Genomic DNA, 21,070 nt, shown 5'->3' with positions numbered 1-21,070 from the left:
CCACATTAATATTGCTTGTTTTCTTATAAAAAAGTGATATGGGAGTAAAGAAAGTACAAATAATAGCAGAGTATGTAAAAATCAGGAAAATCTATGTAATTAAAAAACTAGAGCAACTAATTAATAATTATTAATAATACCATCTATTTTTTTCATTGACCTTAAAGGCCACCTGATTATAGCCTTTGTTCTTTCACAATTAATCTATATTAATTCAAAAAAGAGTCTGTCTTTTAATAAAGTAAAGGAAATATAACAAAATGGCCAAAAAAAAAAAAAACTTCTCCAAAGTAGAATGAATAATTAAGACTCATGGTTCCATTTCTTAGAAATCATTCTTAAAATAATTATACAATAAAAGAAAGCAAAGAAAATTCTAATTTAAAATTGTTTTCTTAAGATAAAACTCTATTATTTCTCTGCCTGAAATCGAAATATTGTATTTTTGTTATATTTTGTGAAACACTGCACTACAGCCACATAGTTCTGGACAAAATCAATATGTGGATTTGTTCACTCTTTTTAGATACAAAAATAATAATCTAAGATATTTCAGCAATGCATGGGATATATGATTCACATATGAACATAGCTTTGAATGGGACCATGCTTGTAGAACAAATCTTTGACTTTTCCTTCTCCTATACAATATCTTTCCCCCTTTGTTTTGTAGAGATGAGTAATAAATTATACACAGGGTCTGCAAACTACAGTCCAGAGGCTAAATCCAGCCAATGCATGCTTGTGCAAATAAATTTGTACTACAATGAAACTAAGCCATTCCTTTAACTCTTGTCATGGCTGCTTTGACACTACAGGGAAGAGTTGAGTACCTGTTTAGGTCCTCAACTAAAATGAAAAGTTTACTATCTGGCCCTTCGCTGAAAAATGCTACTGATCTCCCTGATCCATGTTTACTAGTTAAAAATGATACAAAAAAAGAATAGTAATATTCACCTAGATTTTGAAATAAAACAAAGACTCAACTAATACTGGGTTCTACACGACCAACTGGATAGGGAAGAGATTATGTAGTAATTGGAACTTTTTCTAGAAACCCCTTGGTGAATTGGTGAAGAAAAAACAGATATTATTATACTCAGTCTTCATTAAATTTTTTCAGGTTATTTAAATATCTCAATAGATTCATTTCTTAAACTTTAATGTACAATATAAATAGTCATGGGGGATGAGGAGGGGGCAGTGGATAGAAAACAGAAAGAAGTAATTTAAACATCCCCGTAAAAAACTGCTGTAATTATACTGCCAGAAATGACAGCCCATAATCTACAAATCAAATAGTTTATCTCCTATTACTTCTTTGTGGTTTAGTTATGCTTTATGTGAGAGTTTCTGTCATTGTCAGTTATCATAGATAATAACCTGCCTTTTTAGATTGAGAAAATATAGGAGGGAAGAACACACAAATGAAATGCAGTTCTACTTAATTTATTTTTCCACAAGAGCCATTTCATTACATTTGGTTGCTACAGTAATAGTGATTTTGTTTTTACGTTTCTCTAATCTTTAAATGAATTTTGGGGTACAGAAACCTAAACATTAAGAATAACTAAACTGAGGTTTAGGAGGTAGGCAAAATGGGTGAAGGTGGGCAAGAGGTACAAACTTCTAGTTATAAAATAATTTTTAAAAGAATAATGAAATTAAGCCCTGGCTGGCATAGCTCAGTGGATTGAGCATGGGCTGGGAACCAAAGTGTCCCAGGTTCGATTCCCAGCCAGGGCACATGCCTGGGTTGCAGGCCATAACCCCCAGCAACCGCACATTGATGTTTCTCTCTCTCTCTCTCTCTCTCCCCCTCCCTCCCTTCCCTCTCTAAAAATAAATAAATAAAATTAAAAAAAAAGAATAATGAAATTAACACTGCCTGCACCTCGATACTGCCTTTACTACTCCTATTATGTACACATGTAATCCTAAATGATTTCCACTACACCTTTTCTGTTCCTAATCTAGAACTACAATCTCATCTTTGCCACAGATATCCCACATCTCCAAAATGGGTCCAGGCATTTTTTTCATACCACCGCTATTCAATCTTAGCAGAAAAACCACTCAAAAAGTGATAGATATGGATAAGGGTGAATGCTTTTGAAGGCCTAAAATCTCAAGGATGGAAATTAGTTTCAACACAAATGCTGCCTGGAGATGTGCTAAGGATTCTGAGACAAAACATTTTATGTAACTTATGGATCCTTACAATATTTCATAGAGGTGAAACCTATAAAATTTAGCAACTATTAAACAGTTTGTTAACAACATTCTGCAAAGTAGGTCTTTAAAAAAGACTAAACTTAGTGATTTCTTATCCTTGCTTAAAACTTTTGAAGGACTTACCTGTTGTACTATTTGATGGTATCCATTAAGTATTGTCCTCAGCTGCCAACTACATAGTAATCTAAAATTTTAATGGAATAAAATAATGTGTTCATTGTTCAAAATAGGAAACAAAGTATAACACAAACAGGCATGAGCATAGAAAAGAATAACATAAACATAGTTCTGGCAAGTTAATAAAGTTTTACCACTTATAGAGTTGAAAGTCTTCAAACTGTCAGTACTAATTTTATTTCAAAATATAAATAACTGCAATCAATAAAAGATATGCAAAAAGTACATCTTTTTTTTAAGTTTTAACATGGCAAAGTTTTCTATTGAACTAGATTCTGATCCAAAGTAGGTTAAATAAAACTAACAGTTTAGATCATAATATATAGAACTTGTATTTGAAAAAGTGTATGTAGCAATATAATTTTCAAATTCCAGAGTAATGTAACTAAAAGAATACAGACTTTTAATTGTGTTAGTTGTACGTTCATGTTCATCTATTGCTGGCTCACTCCAGCAGTGCTCTCAACATTGCTAGGTAAGAAACCCTCCTAGGGAAGTGACTTAACTAACCTAGAAGTAGGATGCCTCTCTGAGTTTTCCCAACACTACTTTTCAAAGTAGTTTATACAGGTTAAAACTCAACACACCTGGCTTTTATCTACATAAAACCTAATCATATCTAACATGATCCTTTTGCAACTCAACACTGTTAACCATTCCTTCTTTAAGTCTCTGTTTGGCTTCAGATTTCCTCTTTCCTGGTCAATCCTTAGCCTCCTTGCAAGGTCCTCTTTATTTACCAGTCCTTTAGTATGCCCTCAAGAGCCTATCACTGGCTTTCTTGTTTCACCCCACACCTGCAGGCATTGGGAAGTCTATCCATACTCATAGTCCCAATGCCCATGTCTACTGTGACTTCCAGAAACATCTCCATTCCAGGTCTCACACTGGAGTTCCACACCAATATAGTACTACCTATTAAATAGTTCCTCTTGATATTTCATGCCTGATATGTCTTAAAACAATTTCTCTTCTATTTTTCCACTAGTGACCTTTTTTCTACCTTAGTGATCTAAGCCAGGAACTTGAAAAGCATCTACATTTCTCTTTCCCTCTTCTAACATCACAAAATCCTGTTAATTCTACTTGTAAGTATTTCTGGATTCTTCCTCCCATGCATCCCTACACATATTTCGGAGCAGAAATGAGATTTGGGGCACTACCTACATTCCCAGTGTCATCTCTTCACATTCATTGACAGGCTGTCCAACAACCCACGTTGATACCTAACTTATACCAGGACTGATCTGATAATATAGGTCTGGCAACAGACGGAATATACACAGAATATAACATCAGTCAGCAGTTGGAAACAGTTCTCTAATTCTTATGTAGTCTCCCTTTATACTTCTGTTCAGTACTTGTTCGTGAAACTTACACAATTGCTGTTACTGCTTTAATGGAAAAAAATAGAGAATTAATGTGTCACCACTGAAAAACCCTTCAGGACCAGGAGAAATCATTTACAAATCCACACTGACTTGGGAAAATAAAAAATAACTGATAAGCATTTTAGGAAAAACTTGAATGACTAAAATCAGTTCATAGCAGATTAACTAACTGCCCATCCCACAAAGATGCATGCATGGAACAAAACACCTCATCACCTTGCATTCTTCAGTTGCAAATCTTCAGGCAACAATATTTTAATGTGGAAATCTCTTCCCTGTGGAAAATATTGAAAACATTCACATTTTTATCTTTAACTTAATGTCATGAGTTTCACTTAATTTTAGAATCACATAAAAAAGGCAATGTTTCTTTTATTTTCTAAAAGGTATCAACTTTATTCAAATGTTTATACCTGTTAAAGCTATAAGCAACAGAATATTGCATCTGAAGTAAAATAGCTGTCTGAAACTTTGTAATTATTGGGAAATCAAAACACTAAGGACTTTTCACAGAGAAAGTCACTCATAAATGTAAGAAACATAAGAAATTGCTAATGTAGGCATAAAAATTTTTAATGTTATTTTTTAGAAAATAAATTTATTAAGAACAAAATTCCTTTAAATCACTTTGAATACAGAAGAAAAAATCACAATGTAAAATAGGAATATGCAATACATTTTGGGTTTCATATTTTTAATTTTTTATACTTTATAAAATGAAAATATATTTAGTTAAATAATCTAAATATACAAACATCAGAGAAATACTTTCATAAATCAGAATGTATTTAATTCTCCCATACTTGCAGACCTTTAACAAATAACATTGCTAACATATTACATTACTTCCTTTTATTTAAACATTTACTAGCTATACATTTGAATATACCAAATTTTACTCAAGAGTCTTTAAGGACTGTTCTCTGAGAAATATGTTCAGTTTTACTTTCTTCAGAAAGTGAATAAGTAAGCAGCTTCAACTTTGTACCTTAAATAGGTTAATACACATGAAATCTGAGCAAAAGTAAGTGGAAAAAGACAAACAATTATAATCTTTTACTCCAACAGTATAAAATGAAAAAGAGTAATAAAACTCTCAAAAAACAATTACCACGAGAATTTTAGCACTGACTCCCTCAAAGCAGTTTCAAAAATAGAGGAACACAATTAAATGTACCCCATAACCTTTACTTTCATGGTAATATTACAGTTCTGACTTTCATTACATTTAAATGTCCTTTAAAAAAATGAAACAAAATGTACTACTGACCTTTTCAAAAGGTCAAGTAACAATAATTCACTATTTTATTAAAGCACTAAAAGGTATTATGTAGCAACTTTAACCTAACTTTATAGACATCCCACTCATAGGTGTAAGAACAATCTGGAATTCAAAATCTACATGAAAAATAGTAAAACTTCCCTACTGATCTGTTATCTGAAAGAATAATATTTCTAAGTCCCTTATTTGCAAAATCCAGCCACTTTAAAAGGTCAAATGCCATGTCACAAGTCATCATACTTCTCTGATTAAAGAAAATATCCAAATTAGCTTTTTTAGTTAATTGCTTTCAAGAAGCAGATTTTCCAGTCTTAAAAGAAACAAAAGCACTGACATTTGCCTAAATGTGAATCTATCCACATGCCCTCCCCCAAAATTATAGAGATCGATGTCAAGAACAACAACAAACCGCCCCCCACAAAAATCTCATTTCTTCAGCAAAATCAGAAGACAGAGAATGTAATCAATTTCAAATTACTTATAGCAAAAAATATAAATGGGCCACCTTCCAGTGGTTTCCACTCTGCAGCTCCCACAGCGAGTCCTTTTAGACAACTAGGGGGTTCAGAAAAAAATGCATGGAAGAGAGAAGAGGGGACTGGACCAAATGCAAAAATACTAATAAAGAGTCTGACAGATTGGAATCTGGTAGAACACTGACTTCAGGGAAGAGACTAAATATGAATACAAAAGTCAAGAAGCCTGGCTTAGAAAAGAAATGTAGGAATAGATGGTAAAAAAGGCGGGAAGGGAGATCCTTTGGAAACTGGGTGTTAAGAGGAAAAATAAATAAGAATGGTGAATGTAGGCTCTCATATAATAAAATAAAAACACTCAACTTCTTCCTTGGCACTACCAAAAACATCATCCATTAAATAAACTAACAGAAGCCAGTATTTTTGAACTAAGAATTTTATAAACTATTGCAAACAGTCAAATTGATCTCAAACTTAGATAGTATTTTCATCAACGCCATGCTACTATGAGACAAACACAGAATAAGATAATCCAAACATCTCAGTGATGGCAATTTGCCATGCAAACAAAAACTGTAGGCATAAACAAATTACAATGCTGAGTTATGTATTTTTATAGTGAGTGTTTACACCAAGATTCAGAAATTCAAAAATCAAAAGCAGAAATTGTAAAAAATAAATGAAGAGAAACACAAAATATTAAAATGGAAGAATAAGTGAATTGGTGTTTAAGAAAGAAGTAAAATAAAAATTTCAGAAGAGGCAAAGAGAAAGCAAGAAAATTACAAAATGAGGAAAAAATTAAAAACCATCAGAGAAAAACAACTGAAATGGAAAATAAGCAAAGAAAATCGAATCTACAAATAATTGGAGAACTTTATAAGGAAATCAAAATAGTACAAAAGAACATTTAAAATTATAATCCAAGTATACTCTGTGGAAATATACATACTGAAAAAAAAAAAACACTGGACACATGAGAAAACTGGATCATAATGACCCACTCTGAGAGTTATTTTAAACAACACACTTTTATTTTAGACAGAAAGTCTATAGCTTCTAACAAAAATATCAAAAAACTCTTATATGGGAAACAGAATAGTTTGGCATCAGACTTCTCCAAGCAAGATTTTGTAAGCAACAAGGGAACAGAATTTTTAAGGGAACTTCTGTTTCTTGCCATGACTGAGAGAGAGAGAGAGAGAGAGAGAGAGAGAGAGAGAGAGAGAGAGAGAGAGAGAGAGAGAGAGAGGATTTACCTTCCCACATTAGGTAAAATATTGAACTAACTATGTACGAGCCCTGGCCAGGTGGCTCAGTTGTTTGAAATATCATCCAGTATACCAAAAAGGGTGTGGGTTTGATCCCTGGTCAGGGCACATGCCTAGGCTGTGGGTTCAATCCCAAATAGGGGCCCATACAGAAAAGGCAACGAACTGATGTTTCGCTCTCATATCAATATCCCGCGTCCTCTCTGTCTCTCTCTTCCTTCCTCTCTCTGTTAAAAAAAAATCAATAAATATATCATTCAGTGAGGATTAAAAAAATGTATGAAACAATAATTTTTCAGACATCAAACAATAGGCATTGTAAGACAGTGGTCCATGAAAGGGAAACAGATGAGAATATCTCTGTAAGTAGCCAGCCTTATGGCTAAAGAATTTTCAGGCTGCAGGGCAAGGATGAAAAACCAAATAGAGCCAACATTCTCTCTGATTTGAGAAGACCAGAATGAGTTAGGGGAAGCCAAGGTATGCACAATTCATGATGTACAATATCAAAGAGAAATACATGGAGAAGAAAGAACTACAGAAAGTAGACCTAGAGAACTTCAAAGGATTCCTCAAAAGGAGGCTTCAGCTAAGTAGTGATTGCTGCATAGATACAAGAAAACCACACCCAAAGCTGGGGTACCATGAGAATGGAACATGCAAAACAACCTTGGAGCTCACACAAGGCTGGGAATTGCCATGTTCTTATCAAAGTGGAAAACCTTGTACTATAAGGGCCAACAAATAGAAGAGTGTTGCCTCCATGGTAGAGCCTACATTAGTCTAGGCTAAAGTCTATTCTGTTTCTGCTTAACAAAGCATAAAGGCAGACATTGAAAAGATGTTTTCCAAATAATTTAACTGCAGCTTAGAACAACTATCAAGAATATGTAAGAGAATAAAAAATATCTAACACACAAGTAGAATGCACAATGTCTGGCATTCAATTGAAACATTACAGAGAATGTTTCAGGTACCAGGTATGCAGATAAACAGAATAATAAAATTCATAATTAAGAGAAAAATCAAGAGAAACAAATATAAAAATGGCAGATGATAAAACTGCTCTAAATTTTTTAAGCAGTTATAACAATATTACATGTATTTAAGAAGGTTGAGGAAAGCACAAGATTGCTAAACAGACACAGAAAAGATACAAAGACCTAATTGAAAAGATAAAGAACATAATGTCTAAAATGAAAAAAATGTTAGATGGTATTAACAGCAGAGTAAACCAAGCAAAAGAAGATGGTAATGTACCCCAAAGACAGAAATAGAACATCCCTACCCAAAAAATCATAGAGACAGTTTTAAAAAATGAACAGACCATTAATGAATTATGCAACAACTTAAATTGGCCTAACACATGTGTATTTGGAGTAACCAATATAGGTGAGAGGGAGAAAAAAATATATATTTGAAGAAATAATGGCTAAAGTTTTTCCAAATTAAATAAAAAAGCTGCACAAATCTAAAAATTAAAAAGCTGCAACAAACTCTACAGAGGGAAAAGATGAAGAAAATGACACCGAAGTATATCATAACCAAATTGACAAAAGCCAATGATGAAAGAAAAAACGTAAAAGCAACGAAAGAAAAAATAACACACTACTTAAAGAGAAACAAAGAAAAAGAGTTCTCATAGAAAATAATGCAAGGCAGTAAAGAAACATCTTTAAAGCACTAAAAGAAAAAAAAGTTAACATAGAATATAATACCCAGTGAAAGTATCTTTCAAAAGCCAAATAAAACCATTTTTCAGACCTGTAACAGCTGAATGAATTCATCAGTAGCCAACACATACCACATGAAATGCTAAAGAAAGAACTTCAGGAAGAAAGTAAATGAAATGAGATGGAAATCTGGTATAAAATAAGGAATACCAGTAAGAGTATACAAGTAAATATAAGATTTGTTTTCTTATTTTAAAAAATGTTCTTTAAAAGATCATCGACAGTGCCAAAGCTGGACCAATTTGAACAAACGAAGAAAGAATGGATTACAACTGAAAATATAAAATAAATGTTAGTGAATCCATACTGTTATAAATAAGTGAATTAGTAAATGGGAGAGTTAAGTTAATCTCCCATGCAGAAGAATTCCAGATAAATTATACAGATACCCCACCTTAAAGGAAGGGGAACATAACTCCTCACTCATTAATGGGGGCTGCTCATAGCAACTTCCTTCCCAAGAGTATAGTATGGCAAGTGGGACAAAAAGCAACTTTACAATCAGGTGACAAATGCCACTTCAGCCAAATGATCAAGGTCAACATCAATATTAATAAATCATATTGGTAATCTATACCCTCAATATGAAATGAAGAAATGGTACCTAAACTGTGATGTTCCTTTCAAAAACTCATAACCCCAGTCTAATCATGAGAAACTCCAGCAGAATATCCCACAATACACTTGACTAGTACTTCTTAATAAAGAAGGTCATTTCATAATCATAAAGGAGTCAAATCATCAAAATCAAGAGAAATCTAAGAGATCATTACAGCCAAAGAAGCCTACAGAGACATAATAATGTGTTATCTTAGATGGGACCCTGGAACAGAAAAACATTATTAGGTAAAAACTAAGAAAATCTAGCCCTGACTGGCATAGCTCAGTGGATTGAGCACGGGCTGCGAACCAGAATGTCTCAGGTTCGATTCCCAGTCAGGTCACATACCTGGGTTGCAGGCCACGGCCCCCAGCAACCGCACATTGATGTTTCTCTCTCTTCCTCTTTCTTCCTCCCTTCCCTCTCTAAAAATAAATAAATAAAATCTTAAAAAAAAACAACTAAGAAAATCTGAATATAGTATTGACTTGAGTTAATAATAATGTACCAGTATTGGCTCATTAATTGTAACAAATGTACCATACTAATGTAAGATATTAATAAAATAAGCCAAACTGTGTTTCCATGGGGAATGGGATGGTATATTGGAACTCTCTGTGCCATCTGTTTCATTTTTGCATTAAAACAAGTCTATAAATAAAAAGTAATTGTTAAGCCCTGGTTGGTGTGGCTCAGTGGTTGAACATTGGCCTGTGAACCAAAAGGTCTCCGATTCAATGCCTGGTCAGGACACATGCCTGGGTTGAGGACCAGGTCTCCAGTTGGGGTGTGTAACAGGCAGCCAATAGATGTTTCATTCCCTCTCTTCCTCTCTCCCTTCCCATCTCCCTAAAAATAGATAAATGAAATCATGTTTTAAAGTAATTGTTTAAAAAAATTAATAACTGTATTTGGAGAGTTATAAGATAAATAAAAATAAAATATATGACAACAATAGCACAAAAGCCAGGAAATGAGAACTAGAAGTATGTTGATGTAAGATTCTTATACTCTAGGAATAGTGTTATACTTGAAAGTAGATTAGACAAGTTAAAGATGCATATTGTAAACCCTAGAGCAAGCACTAAACAAGAGTGACAAAATAATACAGCTGACAAATCAACAGTGCACATAAAATGGAATCCTAATATTACTTTAAGGTAAACCATGACAGGTTTAAGATGTTTAGTGTAAACCCTAAAGCAACTATCTGGGGGTGTGGGGGAAAGCTAATAAGCTGACAGAAGAGATAAATGCCATTATAAAAAGGAACTCAAGTAATGTAAATTATAGAGAAGTAGAAAAAAATTTTTTTAAATAGCACATGGAATAAACAGAAAATAAATAGCAGGGTATTCTATTTAAACCCAGCCATATTAATAATTGTATTAAACACAAATGTTTATCAGATTGGATAAAAAAAGCAAGGCAGAAAGAAATCCAGTTTAAATATAAAGACATAAATAAGTGTCGCAGGTTCGATTCCCAGTCAGGGTACATGCCTGGGTTGCAGGCCACAGCCTCCAGCAACCACACATTGATGTTTCTCTCTCTCTCTTCCTCCCTCCCTTCCTTCTCTAAAAATAATAAATAAATTACAAATCTTAAAAAAAAAAGACATAAATAGGCATACCATAAACAATGAAAAAAGATAAACTATGCAAACACTAATCAAAAGAAAGCTGGAGTCACTATCGTAATATCAGAAAATACAGACTCCAGGATGATTATTAACAAGGATAAAAAGGGGCACTTCATAATCATAAAGGAATCAGTTCATCAAGAGTGCTTAATAGTCTTAAGAGTTTATGTACCTAATTAAAAAAATTCAAAATATATGAAGCCAAAACTGATAGAAATAAAGAAGAAATTGAAAAATTATAGTTGGAAATTTCAATACCCCCTTTTGTTAATAAAATAAGTAGACAGAAAATGAGAGAGGATACAGAAACCTTGAATAGCATTATGAATCAACTTGGCCTAACTGACAATCGAGAACACTCCACCCAACAGCAGCAAAATACACATTCAAGTATACACAGAACATTTACCAAGAGAGATCATACTGTAGGCCATCAAGTAAGTTACAACAAATTTAAAAGCATTCAAATCATACAAATTATGTTCTGTGACTAAACCATAAATCCACATCAAAAGATATTTGGAAAATCCTTGAATATTTAGAATTATATAGTGCTTTGGTAATATATGAGTCAAAGAAAAAAGTACTTTTGCACTAAAAAAAGAAACTATAACATACTAAAATTTGTGTGAAATAGTTAAAGCAGTCTTTGAAGGAAAATTATAGCACTAAATATCTATATTATAAAGGAAGAAAGGTCTCAAAATCAATGACCTAATCTTCCACCTTAAGAAATTAGTGAACTTAAAATCAGAAATCAATGAAACAGAAACAGAAATAGAGAAAAATCAATGATATCAAAAGTAGGTTCTTTGAAGAGATCAATAAAATGTACAAAGCCTCTGTCCAGATGCATCAGAAATAAAAAAAAAGACACAAAATACAAGTAACAGTATTGGGGACACAGGGGATCTATAAAATATGCCCACATTTTCTGTGATACTTCCACCTCCATGTGTTGGTGCCTTGTTTCTCTCCTTTTGACTATGGGCTTCACTTGAGATTTGCTTCTAGCAAACAGAATAAAGCAGAGTAAGTATATGTACTGAATTTTTCAGACCATAAGAAGCACCTAGGTTTTAGAGGAGGAAACCAGGAAAAAAAATTTTGAAGCAAAAAATGTGGTAAAATATTTAATAACATAAATAACACAGGCTGCTGCCACCCCCCGCTCCCCACCCCCACAGCGAGCCTGGTAAGCTACATTTGGACTATAAGACGCACCCCCTTTCCTCCCAAATTTGGGGGAAAGGTGTGTATTTAGTCTGAAAAATACAGTAACTTCAGACACTAGGGGAGAAAAGCACTGTGCAGCTTTCTGACTGATCTCCCTGTCCTATCACTCACTAGTTAGTTGGTAGAAGCTAGCTGCCATGTGTCCTTGACAGTCAGCAACACTATGGAGGTCTCTGTGGTGTGGAACTGGGGCCTCCTAATCAAAGCAGTAAAAAACTGAAAGAAAAAGAAAAACAAAAACAAAACAGAACTTAGGCCTCCAGCCAATGGCTATGTGAATAAGCAATTATGGAAGCAAATCTAGTCAACTCTTTAGATAAATGACATCTTGGCCAATATCGTCTTCATGAAAAACACTGATCCAAAACCATCGGTGAAGTCACTTCCAAATTTCTGATCCACAAAAATGTAAAATAATAAATTTGTTGCTTTAAGCCATTAAGGTTTGGAATAATTAGTTATGCAGCAAAAGATAACCAAAGAGCATATAAAGAGCACCATTACAGACAGACCCTAAAAACATTAAAGTGATTAAGAGGGTAAGTAGTTTTGAAGCCAATAATTTTAAAAACCTAGATGAACAAATTCCTTGATGGGAACAAACTATCAAAGCTCACTCAAGAGGAAAGAACAACCTGATAACAGAGAAAAACCTCTCTTTTAATCATACATGAATCACTCACGCAAAGGATCAACGAGTTCCACAGAGAAAAATTTTTACAAACAATACTGTTTAATCACAATGCAATAAAACTAAAAATTAGTAATAAAATTAAAAAATCACAAAACACTTTCCATGATAAACTTTTAAAATCTTCTATTAAATAACTCCTAGGTGCAGGGCAACTAAAATGTAAAATTATGTAAGTTCTGAAAAATGATAAATCACTACATGTCAGCATCCATAGGATAATTTTAACATGGTGACAAGAAGTGCAAAGCCTTAAAAGTTTGTATCAATAAAAATGTGCTCTCACTAGCCAAATCAGGGACAATGTAAGCATCAAAGTAAGGGAGGTAATGATTATAACCTATTAAATAAATTATTTTTAAAATCAAGGAGTCCATTCTGATATAAATTGGAAAGAAGGAAAGCTACTCCTTATCATAGAATGCCAATTAATACAGAAGAAATGATGGAGTTAGAAAATCATTTGGCGGCCATTGCAGTATTAACTGACTCAAACAAGAGTCAATGGATGCTACACCAAGGGTGTGTGTATGCAAGTTTGATGCCACACTGTAACTCCCTAAAGAGTACTTATTAATTACTAAGGTATATCCGGCAGATGCCACCATAAGCAGGTGACCAAAAGTAACAATATTAACAACTAGACCCACTGATGTCATATGCCTTGAAAAGAAAACAACACTGTTTCGGGGTATCTCTGCCAAATTGCACAATCTGAATTTAATGATGAACCACCATCAGTCAAACCCAAATTGGGGGCCATTGTACCTAATAACCGACCTACAATCTTAAAAAATGTCAAATGTGCCCTGGCTGGTGTCACTCAGTGGATTGAGCCCGGGCTGCGAACCAAAGTGTCCCAGGTTCCATTCCCAGTCAGGGTACATGCCTGGGTTGCAGGCCATGACCCCCAGCAACCACACATTGATGTTTCTCTCTCTCTCTCTCTCTCCCTAGCTTCCCTCTCTGAAAATAAATAAATAAAATCTAAAAACAAAAAACAAAAGATCTCCTGAAACTGACATTAAAAAAAATGTCAAGTTTATGAAAAACAAGGGAAGACTAAAACTATTTCATGTTAGAGGCATAGGACAGCTAAATGTAACGCAATATCTTATATCATCAGGTGATAGGGGGCTAAAATAATGTAACTGAGACATTTAAAAAATTGAAAACGGGCTCCAGATTATATCATGATCAAATATATTGATTTTGCCTGACGGGTGTGGCTCAGTTGGCTAGGCATCTTCCTGCAAAGCAAAAAGTCCCTGGTTTCATTCCTGGTCAGGCAGGGCACATGGCTGGGTTGCAGGTTTGGTCCGTGGTCAGGGTATGTAACAAGGGGCAACCTGTTGATGTTTCTTTCCCTCTCTCTCTCCCCTGTTCCCTCTAAAAATAGATAGTCTTTTTTTAAAAATCTTGATTTTGATGTGGTTATGTATGTATGTGTCATTGTTCTCATGAAATATATTGGAAGTATTTACATATAAAGGAGCACTATGTCCGCAACTTAATCTCAAACTGTTCAGCCCCTAGCATTCTTAGGGACAGGTAAAAGTTGCATTTAGCAAGTGATTTTGATAATGCACTCAATATTTTTGAGAGGTTATGATGTGTTTTAAGAAGTCTTGAAAACACACAGTAATTCCTAGGCGACAGCCCCAATCCTCAAAAAATACTGTGCTGGGAAGGGGGCACGATGTTGAGTGTAATGGTCAGGTAACAAAGCCTGTACTCAAAATTCTAACCTAAGGTGCCTTGCTGCAAATGCAAAGGGGAAAAATTCAGGCGTGAAATCAGCCTAAGTTTAAGGGGTTCTGTTGTGATCATGGACATGGAACTTAACCTCTCCATTTTCCCATGCTTTGATTTATTCAACTATGAGACTAGAATAGTGATTTTTTTGAAAAAATTTCTCCCTCAAAAGGCTGAGGATTACATGAGATAGTGTACTTGGAAATCGCTTTGTAAACTTCTAAGCCTTACACGTGTGTTACCATATGTAATAACTCCACAAGAGAGGTTACTTGGAATCGGCAAACCTAATTGTGTTGTCAAAATTTCCTACAAAACACACAACTAGATGTGGTCAGTTACGTTTGACTTGATAACACGCCAAAATGGTTTTTCCTCAAAATGTTCTTTCTACAGGAAACACTAATATAATAATTAGCAGGGATTCCCACGAACGGCCACCAACCTTCGTGGGCGTGGGCGGTGTGAAAATCGGTAGGCAGAAAATTCCAAAACGGAAAAAGAACAGTTTAAACGTGGGACAGACGCTGCATCTCTTTAGAAGCAACTGAGAGAGGGGAGGGGAAAGGGGCGTGACTCTCCCCTGCGCCCCGCCCCGAGCGCGGCTCGCCGAGCGAGGCTCGCCGCGCGCCCGAAGCCGCCCAGCGACCCTGACTCAGGCGCGGCGGCGGGGGGGCGAGGAACGGTTTCCAAAAACGGCGGCGGTTCTCAAACCTCCCGTATCCAGTCTCCGAGGAATCGTTAAGTGTTACCGCTCTCAATCCCCATTAGTCAGGGCTCCTAAACCCCTCTGGTCACAGGCTCCCAGGGGCGGAGCTGCGCCCCGCGAGGGAGGCTCTCCTAGCGAGACAACAGCACTGGCGAGTACCTGAGCCGTAATGAATCCTTCATACACGGTTTTCGCTCGGTTCTGGGGCAGAAGCAAGGGGCACTGGTGCAACAGGCTCGCTTCCGTTTCCTCCATGGCTTGCGGTCCTTGGAGCCTCGGGAGGCCTAGGAGCAGCCGGACAGGCACTGCACATGCGTAGTCCCGGCTGCGTTGAGAGGCGGAAACCCGGGCATTGGCGGGAAAACGCCTCGAGGCTTCCGGGGCGGAAATGAAGGTCTAGTTCTGGCGGGACCCACCTGGGCTGGAGCCCCACCAGAATAGATATGACTCTTGAGGAGGCAGCATTGGCCCCCAGCAGGAGGCGGGAGTCAAGATTGTGTTCAGCTTCGCAGATCTGACTGAAAAAGGTCTTTCAATCCTGATTATTTGATTTTGATTTTGTTACGTTTTATTGAAATGCAACTACAACTTTGGAGTTGCATTTTCTTCCAGTATATGAAGTTTTTTACAAACAGAGTGTTATGGTGCTTCTTTTACTTGAACCTGCCTTACCTCACCTTTTCACTATTATCAGTCTCCTGTTACCATGCCCCACAGCAGGGGTCCCCAACCTCCCACAGCAGACCTTTACACCTTTACGGTCCAAGCCTGTTAGGAGCTGGGCACACAGAAGGAAGTGACCATGAATGTAGTGCCTTTGGATCATCCCGAAACCATACCCCACATTTCGGTCTAAGGAAAAAATTTGTTCCACCGAGGCGGTTGGTCCCTAGTGCCAAAAAGGTTGGGGACCACTGCTCTGCAGGGTCTCCCATACGCCTTCAGCATACAGAATAATATGTTATCCTGTCCATTATAACAGAATGCCATGTATTACATTCCTTTCATTATATCATATACCGTATATTACAGTTCTGTGGCTTAACAAATGTAAAGCATCTTAGCAGATGTTTTTGTTTTTGAGATACACACAAACATGCATACACTGATCCAGTTTCAAGTTAACACCGGACTGAGTTCTGATACACTGCACTCACAAATATCTAAGGCAAAACGTGAGGAAGTATTACTGATGGACTTAATGAACCAAAGTTAGTTTTTCTTTGACCATACTTTCTATACATTTTTCTAACTTAGCAGTGGTAATCATCCATTCCCTTTCACTGAGACTTAATTAAATAAGGAACTTCTTGATATTTACTGCATGGTTATTTAATATTTCAATCTATGCATCACATTTTTGAGCCCTGGTATTTGCAAAACATCATCTTAATATGCCAAGGCTGTGCAAAGATACATAAAATACACCCCCTCGCATCTTTATTACCTTCAAAATGGAATCAGACGTCTGGAAGATTCTTAAAGTTTAGCAAGAATTGTCACAATATTCTGTGTGCTTAAGGATAAACAGGAATGCTACAGTAGTTAAATATAACTTACACTGAAGCACTGGTTCTCAGAATGCGATTCCAGAACCAGCAGCATCGCCATCACCTGGGAACATTATAGAAATGCAAATTTTCACCCCTGTATCTCAGACCTAGAGAATCCCAAACTCGGAGTGAGACCCCACCATCTGTGTTTAACAAGCCCCTCGAGGTGATTATGATGCACACTGAAGTTTTTCTTGATGAAACCTCTGACCTGTTTTCAAAGTCCTCATAGGGTATCTCTTTGGAAACCTTTTTTTTTTTTAAGATTTTATTTATTTATTTTTAGAGAGGGAAGGGAGAGAGATAGAGAGAGAGAGAGAAACATCAATGTGTGGTTGCTGGGGGTTATGGCCTGCAACCCAGGCATGTACCCTGGCTGGGAATCGAACCTGGGACACTTTGGTTCCCAGCCCGCGCTCCATCCACTTAGCTACACCAGCCAGGGCCGGAAACCTTTTTTATCTGCTGAAAATTATTGCTCTCACTAATCATAAGTATATTTTATGGTGCATTGTAAATGCCCATTAACTATTTACTAAATTAAATATCCATCAGTCCTCTAGACAAAATAAAAGCAAGTATTTTAAGAATTCAAAAGATATTTGAGTTGGTCCCCATTTATGATATCTTAATAATCAGGTTATATAGCACAATTATAGACTTTACAGGATATATTTAATTATAATACAATCGACATGTGTAAAACACTAACATATTTCATTTTCATTGTAGTGCTCTTTAAGTAGATATTTTTCATAATGTCTATTTTGTACACAAGAAATCTGAGATTCGGAGATAATCAAATTGTTCAAGAGAGTAACTTAAGTGACCTGTAAAATGAGGAGTAACATAAAATCTTCTAAATTTTAGTTTCACTAATCTTTTCATTAAAGTATGACAGAGATGGACTGCCCATCATGAAACTCAGGTGAAGTTAATTTAAAGTTGTTAATGACTCATTTTAACAATGAGGCTAAGTATTTAACTTTGAAAGTTTAATAACAGATTTCCCAACATAATCCATTCCTTCTTAATATAATCATAGCATTTTCACCCTAAAATCCACATATTGTGATAAAGATAGCCTAAAAACATTTTGTCAATAGCTTTCTAAGGAGCTGAAGATTTTAAATGAAAGCAACCTTATATATTTCATACCCTGACACCCTCATTATATAAATTAAGGAAATAAAGTCCAGAAAAGGAAAGTGATTTTCTCAAAGTGCTAGCTTTGTTTGTGTGTGTGTACATATATAAATACGAATATACAGAGAGACCACACTAATACTGTACTGAGGACGCCTAATTAGGCCAGTCTCCAAACCTACAATTCCCTATCCTACACTGAGCTTTTAGTTAACTAACTAAATGTCCTTGGCTTTATAGACCTGAAAGCTTCTGGAATCTTCTTAAATAGCAGTTTAGTCTTCCATGAACAGATATGTACCCCTGTCTAGAGAGCCTATCTTCATCACACTCATTGGCCAACCTTCCCCCCACACACAACTCACACCATGGATATACTGAACTGTGTATCTAACAGCCAAAGACAGTTGGATCCTTTCATCTGATTCTATCTTATTTGACTTAAAGATTTTTACAAAATTTGTTGCTAGGTACTGTCTTAATCCTAAAAAAAGGCATATCCAAATCACCTTTCATAACAGTTGAATTTGTAAATGAGCATTCTCTTTGATAAGGTCTATAATCTAAGAAATACAACTCCCAGGAAACAAGATGAGATACCATGTAAGGATTTTTTTTTAAATTTAGAATATGTGTGTATATATTAGTTCTATTACAGTTGTCCCATTTTTCCCCCACTGCTGTCTCCTGCCCAGACCACTCCCACAGTCAGTCCCCACCCTGTTTTCCATGTCCATAGGTCATTTATATTTGTTCTTTAACAAGACCCTTCCCTTTCTTTCCCTTTTTATCTCCCTACTCCCTTCTGATCCCTATCAGTGTGTTCCTTGTTTCCATGCCTCTGGTTCTATTTTGTTCATTACTTAATTCAGTGATACAGCCATTATCTTTAGGTGTTCAAGATTGAGTGATGGCTACTCACTACTGTCATCAGTTAGGAAATGATTACCATAATCCAGAGAAGATGCTAAAATATAATTATGAGAAATGATATTAAGGAGGTGGAAATCCTGCCTCTCATCCCTCCACCTGCTCTTCATCCAGGTGTAACTATTGGGGTGCCTCATTACTCTTTACTGGTCCATCTTCTCTATATACCATCTCCTCTCAGTAATCCCATCTAGTCTATGAATATTACCTGTATTTTGCTGTATATAATGCACACCCATGGTTTAGTGCTACCTGTGTATAGTGCACATTCTTATTTTTCCCTCAAAAATTTCTGTAACACATTGCACATTATACATGGCAAAATATGGTAAATGTCAACCATGTACTGATGACTTCTAAATTTATCTTATCTCACCCTTCAGACTTGCATAACTATGTACTACATGATATATCCACTTTAGATGTCTAATTGTCATTTCAAATTGTTTGTGCCAAAATGACCATTTTATAATTTCTAAAGAAAAAATTGACTTAGGCAATAAGCATCAATGAATGCTTAAACCATGATAGGAAAGTTTATGGTGAAGTAAATATTCACACAATGCAAAAATTATCAACTTTATAACAGTAGAATCAGGCTATATCACCACCTGGTGCCTCTTTAGTTAAAAGCTGGACACCCATAATTAAGTGTCAACTGATGTGTTGCAATAAGTACAACACCAAAAATGTTTGACATAAATCTAATCAATCTTATGGATGTAACTTCTAGTTTACTGGTAAAACAGGTATAGAGGAACAAGCTAAATGACATCAGAAGGACAATCTGGCAAATCCAGAACATCAAGTATAACATAGGGCAAATGAACTAATTTATTTATCCAGTTGATGGCATGGGAAAAAAAAAGCAGAAGGTAAAAGGAGTGTTTAAGCTTCAAAAGAGACTTAAGAAACATTAACACTCAAGCAATATGAAATTTTGAATATTGATTTGAACAAACCAATTGTGCAGGCACATGCAGTGATCCTGGGAAATAGAGATTTCTGGATTGGTGAAGTTTTGATAATGGCACAAACACCCAAGACCAATAACAATAAAGAGAAAATTCATATATTTAATATACAATATGTTAAAATGTAAGTTCTTATGAAACCTTTATGTAGAGATGACCATAGATCAGTGGTTCTCAACCAAGGGCAATTTTGACACCCAGGGTACATTTGGCAATATCTATCACAAAGAGGAGTGAGTAGGATGCTACTGGAATTTAGTGGGTAGATGCTAAGATGCTCCTAAGCAATCCACAGAACAGCCCCACATAACAAAAAGTATTCCACCCAAAATCTCGTAGTGCTGAGGTTAAGAAATCTCACAATAGATCTCACAATCAATCGTCTACACAAAGAAGATAGAAACTAATGTTGATTTTTTTCCTTTGACCTTGGCATAGTTTCTGGTACATGGTAAGAGCATATATTTGATCATTCCTTTTATGTTCTGCAAGCTTCTAGATTTTTGTAAAAGTGGGGGAGAGTCAAAGACAGAAATATTGTTTGCAGGGCTGAAACTTAGAAGACAGGTCTTAGAAGGATTTATAAGTATACATCATTAGTATTTAGGTGGTAATAGAAACCTTAGGAATGAATAAGAACTTCTATAGCACTGGTCCATGACCCTCATTGTGGATTAGTCACTTGAGCAGTTTTTAAGAAAATGCAGATGCTTGATTTAAACCCAGAGCTTCTGATTTAAATATGTGAGAGTGGATGATATAATAAACATAATATTTTTTAAATCCTCATATTATTTTAATATGCAGCCAGTGTTAGAAATTTGAGATTTTTTTTATGAACTGTGTTCATTATATTGGGTTCATTCATAAGATGTACTTCATTTAGTGTGGTAGCTCAAGCAGTTGGTTATAGTTTTAACAGTTTTTCTGGGTTTGCTGAAGAAAAGAGGAGCCCACTATTTATCTCTTTTGGTAAAGTAAAAGGCCAGAAAGCGCTTGGCACAATGTAGAGGAAAGAATTTAAAGACTAGAAGTAAAAAAACAACAACAGTAGATTAAATGGATCATGTGTCTTACCTCTATATCTTGGCAGGGCCCTGAAGACTCTTCTCCTTTGCCAGTAAAAATAAAGTGAAAAGGGAAATATCCACATATTTCAAAGTGCTTTGCTGGCTCTCTTTTTTGTTTGTTTTTATTTTGCCCTTGGGTTTGGAATGCTTTTGGAAGGATATACAATAAAAATGGTATTCCTGATCTCATTGGGGAAG

General features: G+C 35.6%; 1 protein-coding gene across 1 annotated transcript in view; it reads right to left on the bottom strand.

Moving 5' to 3' along the window:
- The window catches only part of FANCL (FA complementation group L), a 55,474-nt gene extending 39,981 nt beyond the window's left edge, over nucleotides 1–15,493 (bottom strand). The window contains exons 1-3 of the mRNA XM_045827467.1: nucleotides 15,359–15,493; nucleotides 4,020–4,078; nucleotides 2,359–2,419 (exon numbers count right to left, since the gene is read on the bottom strand). Coding sequence (XP_045683423.1) covers nucleotides 2,359–2,419; nucleotides 4,020–4,078; nucleotides 15,359–15,454 — 216 coding nt within the window. The 5' untranslated portion in view covers nucleotides 15,455–15,493. The remainder of the gene's footprint in view (nucleotides 1–2,358; nucleotides 2,420–4,019; nucleotides 4,079–15,358) is intronic.
- Nucleotides 15,494–21,070: the final 5,577 nt, after the last annotated feature.

This window comes from Phyllostomus hastatus, unplaced genomic scaffold (assembly GCF_019186645.2).
Source record: "Phyllostomus hastatus isolate PE091 unplaced genomic scaffold, TTU_PhHast_1.1 phas_scaffold_78, whole genome shotgun sequence".
Taxonomy (NCBI): Eukaryota; Metazoa; Chordata; class Mammalia; order Chiroptera; family Phyllostomidae; genus Phyllostomus; species Phyllostomus hastatus.
The sequence above is the reverse complement of the archived record's forward strand: the minus strand, read 5'-3'. Positions and strand labels throughout refer to the sequence as shown.